Raw genomic sequence first — 15,046 nt, 5'->3', positions numbered from 1 at the left:
GGGATATCATGTCTTACTCTCAGTATCTGACTTTGTCCTTTCTCTCCAAGACATTTAGATTCCTGAAAATAATAGGAACATTTCAACTATCTGCTAATTAAACAATAAGAGATCTATTACTTTCAACAAAAAAGGGCAGCTGTTATAGCACAAACACTGAAAGCATCAACAGACAGGGGCCCAGGTTTGAGATGACCATGGCAAAACATCACATTTGCATTGGCACCAGCCTCTTTCAGCCATCATGTATAGTCACCAATGGTATGATATCCACTTCCAGAGTGTGATCAAAAGCTAGAGCTCAAGGCTGGTGCTGATGATGATGGATAAGCTGTCATATGATCCACAGCTCTGACCTTGGCAACTCCAACATTTTCTTTCTTGTGTCAGTGTTATAATTTTGGCAGCACTGAATGGCTGTTTCAAGATGGGTTCAATGATCAGTCCAGCATGGAATTGAATGTCTCCTCCAGCTGCTGGTTGGCAAGGAGGTATAGTGAAGATAGTTACTGCTGGACTATAGGTCATGGAGAAGTTGCTGGGTTTATTTCTGTCCTTCACAAGTGAGACAGTTCCTAAGAGCCCACTGAATGGAAACTCAAAGACTTTTCCCACTAAAAGGGAGAAATGATGTGCCATCCCAGAAACCTACAATAGCAAAGGCCAAGCGTGTGTGTGAGGGTGTGTGTGACAGTGAGCATGCTTTTGAAATCGCGGACCACTAAACACAACACTCTGCCATGCTTGCGATTTTGCCTCCGAGATATTATGAGGCAGCAAACTAACTGCCTCACTCCCACCCGGCAGGTCTCGGTTCTAGAGGTGGCTTTGCATATCCAGAAAGTAGCAAAGAGAAGCCATAGACATGTACTATGCTCATATGGATGACAAGAGGAGGAGGGAAATCAGAAAGTATATAGAGAATAATTTGGTGTTAAGAAAAGATTTTATTTCGTGAATGAACTGAAGAGACATGAGCATGTGAACAGACTGAGGGGAAGATACCAGCAGAATGAACATTTAGTAGAAGCGAGGGAGGTTGACTGAAGGGTTAGGTCTGCAGGAGCAGTTTTGGGTCATAACCTATAGGGTATGTAGGCCTGGGTGTAGATGACTTGGATAGTCAATAACTTGCAGTGAAATTTAAAATTTGGAGTGAGAGGTAGGCCAGAAGCCATTTCCTTCAGGGCTAGTTTATGCTACTATGTGAGCTACCCATGATGCTCTCAGTCATTTCTGCTTGAAGACTAACTCCTGTATTTGTGTAATGAGGTTCCACTTATCAGGACAGATGATGTCTGGGGGTAAAAATATAGTTGACCCTTGAACAACATAGGTTTGAACTACATAGATCCACTTATATGTGGATTTCCTCTGCCATCCCTGAGACAGCAAGACCAACGCCTCCCTCTTCCTCAGCCTTCTCAACATGAAGACCTTTATGATCATCCATTTCCTCTTAGTGAACAGTAAATATATTTTCTCTTCCTTATGATTTTCTTAATAACACTTTCTTTTCTGCAGCTTACTTTATTGTAAGAATATAGTATATAATACACATAATATACAAAATATGTGTTAACTGACCATGCTATCAGTAAGGCTTCCAATCGACAGGCTGTTAATTATTTTGTCAAGTTTTGGGGAAGTCAACAGTTACATATGAATCTTCAACTGTGAGGGGGGCTGGTGCCACTAACCCCTGGGTTGTTCAAGGGTCAGCTGTACCTTGGAAAGACAAATGATGGAAGTCCTTCTATGTGATTCCATCCCACATAAGTAAAAAAGGAAAACGTTGTTAAATCTAGAAAATACAGAAAAATAGTTGTCATATGCTACAAGAGACTGGAAAATTGTGGGTCAAAGTAGCAAGGCATTAAATAAAAAGTCAAATTCAGGGTATCTTAAAACAACCAATTTCTTTAATTAGAAAGCAACAAACATGCAAATGGCAAGTGTAGAAATTTATTTGAACCAACATTTTCACTATGATGAAAATTATTCTTCAACATCGATCCAAGCTCCCACATTTGAAGGTTAGGGAAAATATTGCACTTTGCATTTTCTAGCACTCCTCATACATGGCAAAAAGTTTTAAAAACATTCTGCTAGTTTTGTTTTATACAATCTCCCAAATTCATGCACACAATCATTCCAAACCAATGTTAGGTTATCCCCAAAAAAGGGAAAAACTCCAAAAACCATAACCTTAAAATTTCACTAAAGCTCTGTAAAGAAAAAAAATATAATAAATGTCTTATACAAATTTCAGAACATTTAAGTGCTTGCCAAAAAGAGTTTATTATTCCTCATCCTCATTTTCATTCTCTTGACCAGAGCCTTCTGATCTGTCACCCTCCAACCGGTCTGGAAACACAGATAAGAGAATCGCAAAGAGAAATACTTTTAGTAATTACAATTATAAATATTTTTCAATGCCTTTTATTTAAAACTCATTAAAAATCAGTTCACCACTATGTGTGGATGTTTTTTAGAGGCAAATAAAAGAGTAGAGAAAACACAGTATTATTAGCTTTGATTATGCATGTTATTCTAAAACATATAAAAATGAAAAAAGAAACCCACTCCTATAATCTTGATATATTATATTCTACTGCAGTGGTTTTCAAACAGTGTTCTTTGGAGTCTAGGTTTCTAAGGAGGTACATCAGGTGCTGCAAAGGGGAATGAGGAGGCGGCTGTGTGAAAGAAAATATGTGGGCCATTGTTGAGGATTTGTGTAATTCTGTTTGTAAAACGATTTTTTTAAATTAAATACTATGTTCCAGGCATTGTGCTAAAACCTGAGGATACAATGGTGACCAAAACAGATTTAAGTTTCTGGTCTCAAGGAGCTTATTTAGGTTAAATACTCAAGTGAATATAAACTTACAAACTGGTGAGTACAGTATGCTCTGTCAAGTTTTCAGGATTGACACTTGCTATTCTTCTGCTTGGGATACTTTTGCCCAACTCTTTAGGTATAAAGGTTCTTACTCATCTCAATACAACTATTATCCCCTCTGTGAAACTTCCTGGACGTTTCCAAACAGGCTATCTGCAGAATTTTGAACTCCCTCCTCCACATTCTAGAATATCTTGTATGAACTTCATAATGATGATCCTAATTACAGTAACAGTTGTTTGCATGTCTTCTTGCAGACCAGACTGTGAGTTCCTGGAGGGCAGGAGTTACTTCTTTTTATCTTTATATCCTCAGAGCCTAGTATAGGATGTTCAATGAAGGTTTACTGAATAAATGAATGTAAGTTTTATGAAGGTAAGATACATTACATGAGGGTATTATGAAGAAGGCAACAGAATGAAATCACTACCACCACTGAGATGGAACTAGGATGTTTCTGCCCCAGAAACATTTCCACATGGTAACATGGAAAATATTAAGGTTAAGCATAAGGAAAACAGTTCAGTCCCACTGTCAACAGCAAGAGAAGACTGAATCCTGAGATTTTATTTATTATCTACACAGGCTTAAATGCTCCCACTGGCTCCTAGGTCAACAGCCCCAAGAAAAGTACACTGAAGGGACTATATATCCCTTTTAATTGTTTAATTGTCCAAGTGAATTAGATTAAATCTCCTCTATGCCAACTCTAATCCAATGTCAAACCAATGAGATAATATATGTGTAACCTTTATAACCTTAATTATACAAATAAGTATTCAATATAAAATAAATGAACAAAATGAATAGACCTTTATAGATCAGTAAGGAATTTAAACACAGTAGAAGAATTTCTGACCAATAAAATGCTATCTAAGGCATATTAGTATTAAAAAATTACATTGTTTTTATTGTGTGATACTTTCAAGAGAGAACAAAACATGAAGTTGCTATTCTACTTAATTAGGGCTCAGGAATGGGAAACCTGAGTTTATGACTGAATATATTCAAGAAACCTATTCTGTCATGTTAGAGCATGATAAAGCAATAACGGCCTATTTCAAAGTTGGCAGGCTTCTTACCCAAATTTCTTTTGGTTGTCACATTATAAAGAAGATGGGGCAATAGAGAGTTAAGAAAAAATGTCACAGCCTTTAAATCAGTAGTGGTTAGACTTTTGCACTCAGAAGCACACAATAAAGAGACAAATGAGGGCCAAGAGTCTTTTACGATAGGTGACAGAATAAGTGACAGTGGCTTCTGAAATGAGGAAAGCAGAATAGTTGTTCTCTCCTCAAATCCAATTCATTTACATGATGCACAATCACCTCTTCCAGAATATAAGCCCAACTTCTTGGAATAAATTAAATCTTCTGTTCATGAAATGCTACTGAAGTAGTAAGGCTGCAAAGCAGTTAAACACACAAATCTCTGGTTGGCAATTATGGACAAGAAGGTCTGAAGAACAGTGTATTCTTTTACATAAAAACTGGAAATAAGAATCACTTCTATGTATATTGTTTTTCAAAAGTAGGCAACGTCAAATTGCTTTTGTAAATAAGGTTTACATTTGTAGAAAGGTTCCTTTTATTCTCTGTTGGAATATTTCTTCAGGAAAGTATTTTTGGCGGGAAAGATATGATATGAAGAAATACTGAGTTTGCTGCAGAGAGAGGGAAGGTAAATAAGAAAAAAATTCCCCAATGGAAGCCTGTGTTCCACAAAAAAATACTGTTGTTTTATTTTCCAGGCTATCCTTTACAAAGAATTTATTTACTTTCTTTAAAAGAAATAATACAAACTCATTGTTGGCTAGAGATTTGATACTAGATGTGTACTTATTTACCAGATTATTCAATATCTATTGAGCCAACTACTATGTGGTAGGCACTGTTTTAGGAGCCTAAAGACCCAGCTGCCAATTAAGACAAACTGGGTCTCTCCTCTTTATAAGCTTACTTTCTAAGGAGGAAGACAGACAACAAACAAGGTACCACCTGTATTTTTCTCCTCTAATCTGTAGTAAGACAATAAATAAAGAAACTAAAACTTAAGAGTGATAAGTACTTGAGGAAAATAAGGCAATGAACAAAGAATGACTAAGTGAGAGGGAAGAAATGAGAAGACACAGAAAGCAACTTTAGATTGGGTGACCAGGGAAGACTTTTCTTTCTTTCTTTTTGAGACTGATTCTCGCTCTGTCACCAGGCTGGAGTGCAGTGGCGCGATCTCGGCTCACTGCAACCTCCGCCTCCTGGGTTCAGGCGATTCTCCTGCCTCAGCCTCCCGAGTAGCTGGGACTACAGGTGCGTGCCACCACACCCAGCTAATTTTTGTATTTTTAGTAGAGACGGGGTTTCACCATGTTGGCCAGGCTGGTCTCAATCTCTTGACCTCATCATGATCCACCCGCCTCAGCTTCTCAAAGTGCTGGGATTACAGGCATGAGCCACCACACTACCAGGGAAGACTTTTCTAAGGAGGTGATATTGGAGCTAAGTCCTCAATTGTATGTGAAGTCCTGGGGGCAAAGTTGGGCAGAGGAACAACAAGTGAAAAGGTCCTAAATGTGCTATTAAGCTTGATGAGTTTGAGGAAGAGAGGCCAGTATGGCTAAAATGTAGTGAGCTAGAAAAAAAGGTGGACTGAGTGGAAGTCAGAGGTTGGCAGAATGTTTGTCATGTAGGACCTTGAAGGCCAGAGTAAGAAGTCTGGGTTTTACTTTAAGAGCAATTGGGAGTCCCTGAGAATTTTAGGAGGGGACGATATCTAATTTGTGTTTTAAAAAGGTGGTCAGCAGACTATAGCCTATGGGCAAATACAGCCCACTTACTGATTTTGGTTTTGTCTGACACAGAGTCTCGCTCTGTCACCCAGGCTGGAGTGTAGTGGCGCAATTTTGGCTCACTGCAACCTCCACCTCCCGAGTTCAAGCGACTTTCCTGCCTCAGCCTCCCAAGTAGCTGGGATTGCAGGTGTGCACCACCACGCCCAGGTAATTTTTGTATTTTTAATTTTTTGTATTCATCTTTTTGTAGAGACGGGGTTTTGCCTTGCTGGCCAGGCTGGTCTTGAATTCCTGACCTCAGGTGATTCACCTGCCTTGGCCTCTCAAAGTGCTGGGATTACAGGCATGAGTCACTGTACCTGGCTCTGTTTTTATAGATTAAATTTTATTATAAGAGAGCCATACCTGTTCATTTACATACGGTCTATGGCTGTTTTTGCATTACAATGGCAGAGCTGAGTGGTTACAATAGAAACCATATCTGGCTATTAACAAAAAAATTGACCCATTTTGAAAGGATCCCTCTGGCTGCTGTGTGAAAATCAGACTGAATGAGGACAAGAGAAGTAGAAGCAGGCAGATCAAGGGTATGTAAATATTAGGTCTACTCTGGAGTAAAGTTAGTATCACTTACTGATGGAGTCAATCTGAAAACGATTTAATAAGTTACTGTGATCTCAATAGGATGACAGGCTTTGCAAACCCATGACAGAGAAATGATAATTATCTGTGCCAAGGTCCAGAGGTATAATGGGAAGAATGTCAAGAGATAATGCAGGGTTTTATAAGACATGTTAACACATTTGGACTCTACCCTAAGAACATGTGTGGGCAAAGGAGAATTTTACACAGGGCAGTAAAGTGATTCTAAGACATTCTAGAGGAGTCTAGAATGATCCATGCACACCATTACCATCTTTTCAAAGCCTCTCAAAACTTCCAGGGATGTTAGAACTGCCTTTCCATCTCAAGAGGCCACTAGACTAGCAGTCTTTAGTGCATTATTCATGAGATGAACTTTGGTTGCTTTTTAAAAATGTAGAAGCTTAATCTCTATCCAGCTAAAATGAACCAGAATCTTTAGCAGGTGAGACCTAGGTAAGTATTTGTAGTTTGTAAAAGCCCTACAGGTGATTTGAAGAGGATCCTTCATTAAAAATCACAGCTCCAATAGAAAGAAACTGTCTTCTATCTATTCCCTGGACTTCCTAGGAAGCCTTCTGGAGTAATGGATGAGCCAAGAGGTACTTTGTGGCTACCATGTGCTTATTTGATCCAAGTCCATTTTTAACTCTCCTGAACATGCACACATTATTGTACTTGGAATGCAGGACACTGGATAGGAGAGGAAAAGAGTGGTTGACTAACTGACCCATCAAATAACTAGATATCTTAAGGATAAGGGCAGCAGAAATACAACTCTTGGGCACTTTATTCTATCTAGTATTTTGTATAAGAGAAGCAAGAAGACAAGCTGACTAAATCAACTAGAAATTGTCTTTTTGATTGCTGGCAAAAAGAGATGAAAGAAAGAGAATTTTTATATTATAAAACATCTTATCTAATTCTAAAACCAAAGAAGGATGGTAGTAGCTATTAACTAACCAACCATTGCCACATTAGCACAAATTAGATTTTTGTGCAACTGGAAAGAGAATTTTCTGCAGGAAAACTACTGAAGAAGAGCCATCCACTAGATGGGTAAGCACATTTTAGGTGTCATTACCAGTAAATGTTTTTCTTGTTTTAAAATGCGGCTTCCTCAAATGTGGAATTCAAATGGATGAATTTTACGGGTTACTTGCTGTTATTGAACAAAATATATTTTTAAAAAGTTAAAGTGTTATTACAATTTAATAAACAGAGGAACCCAAAGAAGTATTACAAAAACATTTTGTTGGTCTACTAACATTTTTTGTTTACATTCCAGGTTTATTTTTTGTTGTTATTTTCACCATTTGAAGTTTTCCCTCCTTCCTGGTAATAGTTAACATTTACATTTGAGGATTATTTTCTCTCTAATTCTTTTAATTACAAACATATGGGTCTTCTTTCAATTTTTCAGATGTGCTACACTTTCTCTCCTCTGTAAGGGCTTAGAAAAATGCTATCTGCTGTCTACTTTGTGTGGAATACTTGTTTCCATTCCCCACTCTCTCTGAGGAAGTGATATTTAGTTCATTGCTCATGCAGTTCTTAAAATAAGAAGTTATCTTAACAGAGTGAGGATGGGAGGGGACAGCATGATTATAAAAACGCTGAGGTGGGAAAGAGTTTGATGTATCCCCAAAAATCAAAGAGGGCCAGTGTGGATGGAGTAGTCACAGAAGAAAAGAATGCTGTAAATCAGCTAGAATAGTTTGAGATTAGACCATCCAGAGGTTTGCATGTCATATCAATGATTTCAATATAGTTCTGTAAGTGAAACTTACAGTTCAAAGGGGAGTAAGGGCTTGGTAGCTAATTTCAAATTCTGGCTTTAACATTTATCAGTTGTGTGACTTGGGCTAACAATTGGAGCTAAATGAGGATAAAACTGTGAAATAATTAGTATAAGCCTGATACATTATAGTTACTCTAAAAATGGTAGCTATTATTATTAAATGAGAGCTAATACCAAACGTATAGAGACATTTATGAAATCAGTGAAGAGTGATAAACTCTTTTGTTTGATAAACGTATTTTGCTTATAACAGATACTAGACCTTTTGTTATAAATTATTCGATTCCTTCTTGAACATTAGTTGTAATATATGCATTTTTATGTATCTGTGGCACTGCACCTCAGAGTTTATCTAAAACAAAAAAATACTGAAAAAACAAACTGAGGTATGTTTCATTTCTTAGCATGTAACATTTATTTTTGTCTGGGCTATGACTGATTTTCAACAAACCTACCATTAAAGAATATGCACTATATCTTAAGGTCTACAAATGTAGTTCATGAGGAACTAAGTTACTGTGCTAAGAACAAGCATTCACAGAAATCCTAGTTTAGAAGTTAAGCTACCTTCATTTTGTGATATTAAAAAATATATAAACCCCTTTAAAGTAGATCTTAAATAATAACATGTTTTTCAAATATAAAAGTGGTTTTCGTAGTATACTTAAAGTTCCTACCAGCTCGGATATGATTCAGTGAAGCCAACATCCTCAACATGAAAGAGGCTGGAACTGTAATGGTGTTTCTAGTTTCTTCCAGCATGAGTTCATTTCGAGTTATAACCTACAAGGCAAGTTAAAAATCATATCAAAGATCAAAGCGTAACTGTACCTTTTCCTTGAAGATCAGGCAAACAATAAACAATCAGCCAGTACCAGGAGGAATTACTTCATTCTTTATGCATCTGATGTCTACATTTCTGCCTTAAGTCTATTCAATGCCAAACAATCACTGTAGCTTGCATTTAAAGGAGGAAGGTCAGAGAACACAACTCTTTCAACTGGCAGAAAAACAAAGGTCAAACTTAAAACATGAGGCTGCTTAAAACAGTTAAGAATTTAATTTAGCTTTTACTTGCAGTTTCTTTCTGAGAGCAATTTACTTTGTAGGTTCCTTGTTTTCCCTATAGGAGAACTGATAACTTTAGCGATACAATACAGTTAAATTATTATCCATGGGCCACTTGAATCCGTTCAGAAGATGTTGCCTTGACTGAAGCAGAGTAGTCTTCAAAAATAAATTTTGGGGCAAGGGTTAACAAGGAACTGAGCCTTAAGTACCAAGAATAGTACTTGAATATTCGTGAACATCCAGAGATGCAATATGTAACCATGAGCAAAGGAAAAAAGTGGAAAAGCAAAAAACATGGCAAAGGAAAAAAAGGATGAAAGGAAGAGTATCAGATGAAGAGAAAGATGCTACTCTGATCAACAATTCCCCAATACTGAAATAATAAATTCCCAACTCATTAGGGTGCCTCACAGGGCCCTTTATAATCTTACCCTCACCTACCTGTTTAGTTTGATTGAGCTACTTTTGTGCATGTACTCTAGGGTTCCAGGCACACTGATGGTTCATTTACCCTCTCATGCTTTGGCACATGCTGATCCTTCTGTCTTAAATGCTCCTTTGCTCCCAATCTGCCTGGTGAACTATTCTCAGACTTCTGTCCAATTCTTATTTCTTCTGTGAAGACCTCTCCACCTCATCTACCCCACTTACAAACACAGCTGTTCCTCTCTGTGGGCTTCCGAAACACTGTGTGTATACCTCTGACGGACACAGACCCCACTACAGTATGTTCTAGTTGTTTACACTGTCTTTCCTACTAAACTCTGAGGGTAGGGCTTTATCTTTTTTAAACCCAGCATTATGTATAACATACATCAAGTGTTTTATAAAGGTCTATTCAATGAGTGAAAGTATACATGGGAATTGTGCTACGAACAGTCAGTGTTAGTCTAGAGTAGTGGTTTTCCAACTTACTAACATTTTTCGCAATGGATTCTCATTTTCATAAGAAATAGTATATGAGAACCCACAAATAAAAACCCTGGCTGAAGTTGGGGGGGGAAAGGCCCAGAGTAATGCCTTCCTATTATCTACCTTCCCTCTCCCAATCCCAGAAGAAATCTAGAGCTCCAAAGAACTCATGTTGAAAATACCGTTTCAACAGGCTTAAAAATATCTTAAAATATAATGATAAAGGAAAAGATTCTTCAATCATTTGTTCTGCTATATACTAATTCTGAAAAAGAAAGTTCCATTTCCTTTTTAAGAAAAACTCAAAATGGAAAAATAGCTATACTAAAAATGGAAAAATTGCTATGCTTTTGGAGAAACAGCCATAATAAAATTATTTTCTTAAAAGGACAGAATTTTTTGTGTGTGATTCTTTATTGTAATGACGTGAATACTCAAACCTGTTTTTCTTAAACTACACACTAATCTGGTATTACTGATGATCAGTATTATAATTAGTAAGCTACTATTTTGATTTTACCTCCCTAGTATTATAGACATACTTTTATCTTAATTTTTCTTTTTCTTAAAATTTGACCTCCTTAACTGCATTAACTTGTTTCATATTAGCAACTAATAATAAACTGTTTTAATTTTTCTTAGGGAAGCATTTTAGGAACAAATTGAAATATGGTCTGTAGTAAGTACAATAAAAATCTTACTTCATCAGCAAGTTTTCGGTTAAAAATCCTTGACTCTTCTAATGGTGACCAGATCTTTATGTCATAATCTATGCCAGATGAGGCTAAAACTAGAAATGAAATTTACATATTAATATGAAACCTAGAAACATGCCATTAATTCAAGACATGCTTATATTATGCATATATGTATATATAGCAAAACTGAGCTTGAACAGCAATTGTACATTACACATTTAACTGTTAATTGAAAATATTATTTTGACAATTTCCTAAAGTTATCCTAGAACATAATTTTAAGACCATGTTGAAGTCATTCCAATTCACTGTTGAGGTCACTTATTCATTGTTCTTTTATGAGATATGTGGGCAATTTCAAAAAGAAGACAAGAGCAATGCTCTTTTGTTCTGATAAATTAATTCAGACATGGGAAGACTACAAATGACTGGATGTTCAATTTGGATATACAATAAAAAGTTCAGTCATATCAAACCTCTTACAGCTTGTAAAACTTAGAAGAAATATTGGGAGGATAAACTTTCTAACCTATTTTCTTTTACTTTGTGCAAAGAGCAGATTATAGGGGTGTCTGAAGTTCAAGTACAGCTATTATTGACTCTAGTGGTGCCTAGTCAGATAATTTGCATTATTCTTATAATATTAACAACTAAAAAAAAATTTTTGTGTGTGTGACTGATGAGTCATACAAATAATTTCTAGCGCTCGCCCTAGAAAAGAGATCTTACTTGGGTCAAATGGATGTGGCTGCAGGCAGTTTACCACATGATTATCAGCTTCCAGAAGCATCAAATGCTCAGCAGTGTGCCGATCCCAGATGAAAATGTGGCCACAGTCAGAACCACTCATTACAAAGTTAGCACCCCAGAAATTGGCTTCTTTTATCTAAAGGTTGAAAAAAATTATTTAAAAATTCAAATCAAAGTTATTAAAACAAATATTTATGCTGTTCTTACAATTTTTTTCATTCTTACATTTTTAAAAAACTGCCTTAGAAAATAGTAAAATTAAAAATTGATGCTGGGCACAGTGGCTCACACCTGTAATCCCAGCACTTTGGGAGGCCAAGGCAGGAGGACCGGCTGAGCTCAGGAGTTTGAGACCAGCCTGGGCAATACAGTAAGATCCTCTCTCTCTAAAAAAAAATTTGACAAAAGTCTGTCTTCTAGTTTCTTTAAATTATGATAGAAATTCATTAGCAAGGGTAAGATGGCAGTAAGTAATAGAAAATCCCCTTTAAGAATAGGGATTTTGCTTTGTTCAATACTGTATTTATAGCACCTGAAACAGTCCTTAGGACACAATAGGTGCTTAATTATTTACTGCTAAATGGATAAATAGGATTTCTGGGTTTTGGACAGTGTAATGGTAGTGTGTGTGTGTGTGTGTGTGTGTGTGTGTGTGTATATGTTGTTGAACTTTCCAAAAATTGTACCAATTTAGCTTTATAAGACTATGAAATAATTCACAGAAAAAAGAAATCATCTTTTGTATTTTGCTTTAGACTCAAAGAATAGAAAGCACCAATTTTTTCATTAACTATTATAAGCTAACACAACTGAGAAAGATATAAACATATTTAATTTTTGAAGCAGAATAAAAGGCATATGATATACTGGAATAGTTATAATGACATTTTTAAATGAATGCACACGAGTGAAACATCAAAAATCTTTGTATTTCAAACGAGGATTTTAAAAACCTTTAACTGCAGCTGCTACTTTGCCGTTTTTTGGTGCTCTCACAAAAGAGGGAAGACAATTTTATTGTTATCTGAGCTACTGTTACATTTACTTATCTTCTCCTTTCTCACTCCTTCCTCTAATTATGTTCATACTAACTTTTAGGCAATAAAATGCAAGAAATATAAATTGGTTACTTCTATTAATAATGAGAACCTTTTAAAAATGAGTAAATTGTAACTAGCAATGATATTTATAGAAAGAGCTAATTACTTCCCCACCCCAAATGTTAATTTTTTAACCTAGATCCTAAAGAAAGCAAGATACAAATTCATCAGCAAGAGTAATACAGCAATAATAAGGATTAAAACTGATTCTGTAGATACCTTATGATGCAATGAATATGAGAACAACACTTTCTAGATATAAAGGGATCAGAGTAACAGTTACACTAGTCATCTCAAAAACTTTTCTTACTAAGTAATTAATATCACACTGGGTGTAGAAACTTGTAGATTGTAAAAACTACAAAAAGATTTTAGAGATATTTCTGGTCTATTCTTATTTCATCTGGTAAGTCACTAAAACAAATTTTCACTTGTCGATCTTGAAAGTGGTAAAAGTGGCCTGACTATATTTTGCAATCAACTTAGATTTTATAGATCCAAATCCTTCTCTCCAAAACTAACAAAGAAAGCTAATACAAGCTAAAAAATAAAAAATAAAAAAAAAAATAAAATCTACCAGAAACTTTTCAGGTAGACAGTAAATGTGCGAGAGCAAAAAAAAAAAAAAAAAAAAAAAAAAAAAAAAAAGCAATGATTACTTGTATAAACTAAAAATTTTTTAATCTACATTTTTTTTAGTAGAGTTTTCTTGTAAAAAATAATGGTCTTTCACAATATATTATAGGACTAAAAGAACCATGTTGGATAAAGAGATAACCAAAGATTTAATAAATGTAATACTGAAATCCCACTGGCAATATATGAAGATAAATCATTATGGAAAAACATTCATAGTATGAAGCTGCAATTTCACCAAAAAATGCCATGAACATTTGGTACCATTGTCCTGGAGTTGCGATGGCCTTTATAAACCATTTTTACTAATGGCCTTCTAATGTTCAAAGTATCCAATTCTTCCATTTCTTTCCGTTCTTTTCTCCGTCTGAAGAACTCCTGAATACGGGCAACAGCAGAGCGTCTATGAATCACATATTAAAAAGCAAAAATAAATAAAAATATTCACAAAGAATGATAATGAGAAGCTGATGGAAATATAGTACATCTAGGAAATACATGAACATATTATCTCAATAAGGCACCCCCAACCAAAAGCATAAAAAGGCAGACACAACAGTGAGACATAAGACTAGTTGAGTTACTACAACAAAGTATTTTAGTTAAAAGATCACTTAGAAATTTGATACTGGTTGAAAAGTAAAGGCAATAGCATGCGGCAAACTGGTTTTTAAAGGGCTATTTTATAAAAACATAATACAGACAAAATTCATGTGCAATTTTACTATAAATAAATTTTATCCAATGTTCTTTCCCCTCTTCTCCATATTAAGAAAACACATAACGAGAAATGAAAAGAAACTAAGGGTAACATATAATAGCAGTGGATAGAATTCTATTTTGAGATTTTATTTAAAATACTCCTTAAAGAAGTTCCAAAAACAGACTACTCTAGGTAAAAAGAATAATGAAACCCCGTCTCTACTAAAAATACAAAAAATTAGCCAGGTGTGGCGGCAGGTGCCTATAGTCCCAGCTACTCAGGAGGCTGAAGCAGGAGAATGGCATGAATCCATGAGGCGGAGCTTGCAGTGAGCCAAGATCGCGCCACTGCACTCCAGCCTGGGTGACAGAGCGAGACTCTGTCTCAAAAAAAAAAAAGAAAAACAAAAACAAAAAACAAAAAACAAAAAAAAGAGAATATTAATATATAAGCAATAAAACAAGGACCTTCAAATAGCATCTTCTTTATGGACTCCATATTTTAATGGATTTGGAACTAATTAAGCAGATTTTACTCTCCTAAGAAATGGTTTGGTGACAGAAATGAGATTGAAGAACAAAGGATTCTTAAAAACTGATTTAACTATTAAAGTAAACTTCTCCTAACACATATTACTTAATAATTTTGTCAGTTTGAATTTATTTAAAATATTATATTTTGACACATAATAGACCAAATGTCCATAATCTTTAAAAAGTTTACAAATCAGTAAGAAAAACAGATCTCATAACAGATAACAAAGATGCTCAGTCTCACTAACAATAGGATAAAAACAAAAAACTGATCTGCAAATGTTTATTAGATTGAAAAGACTTTTATGTATATGAGAATGGTAAGAGTTCAGGAAAACAGGCATTACTGACAGGAGTTTGAAGTGGTTTTTACACATAAAAAAGATATTGTAAACTTTTTACTAAATATAACACATATACAGGAAAGTTGAAAATCATAAGGTAAAAAGCTCAATGAATTTTTGCAAACAAAACAGGTCCATATAATCAGCACCAGTATTTAGAAAC

The 15,046-nt window shown here is 35.4% G+C and overlaps 1 protein-coding gene across 26 annotated transcripts in view; it reads right to left on the bottom strand.

Moving 5' to 3' along the window:
- Nucleotides 1–1,902: 1,902 nt before the first annotated feature.
- DCAF6 (DDB1 and CUL4 associated factor 6) overlaps nucleotides 1,903–15,046 on the bottom strand; it is a 141,400-nt gene continuing 128,256 nt past the window's right edge. For all 26 annotated transcript variants that reach the window (XM_015125234.3, XM_077999227.1, XM_028850120.2 and 23 more), the window contains 5 exons: nucleotides 13,568–13,706; nucleotides 11,547–11,703; nucleotides 10,821–10,909; nucleotides 8,814–8,919; nucleotides 1,903–2,367 (listed from right to left, as the gene is read on the bottom strand). In XM_015125234.3, the coding sequence (XP_014980720.1) occupies nucleotides 2,303–2,367; nucleotides 8,814–8,919; nucleotides 10,821–10,909; nucleotides 11,547–11,703; nucleotides 13,568–13,706 (556 nt within the window). In that variant the 3' untranslated portion in view covers nucleotides 1,903–2,302. The remainder of the gene's footprint in view (nucleotides 2,368–8,813; nucleotides 8,920–10,820; nucleotides 10,910–11,546; nucleotides 11,704–13,567; nucleotides 13,707–15,046) is intronic.

The sequence above is a fragment of the Macaca mulatta genome, chromosome 1 (genome assembly GCF_049350105.2).
Source record: "Macaca mulatta isolate MMU2019108-1 chromosome 1, T2T-MMU8v2.0, whole genome shotgun sequence".
Lineage (NCBI taxonomy): Eukaryota > Metazoa > Chordata > Mammalia > Primates > Cercopithecidae > Macaca > Macaca mulatta.
This window is presented reverse-complemented; position numbering and strand designations above follow the sequence as displayed.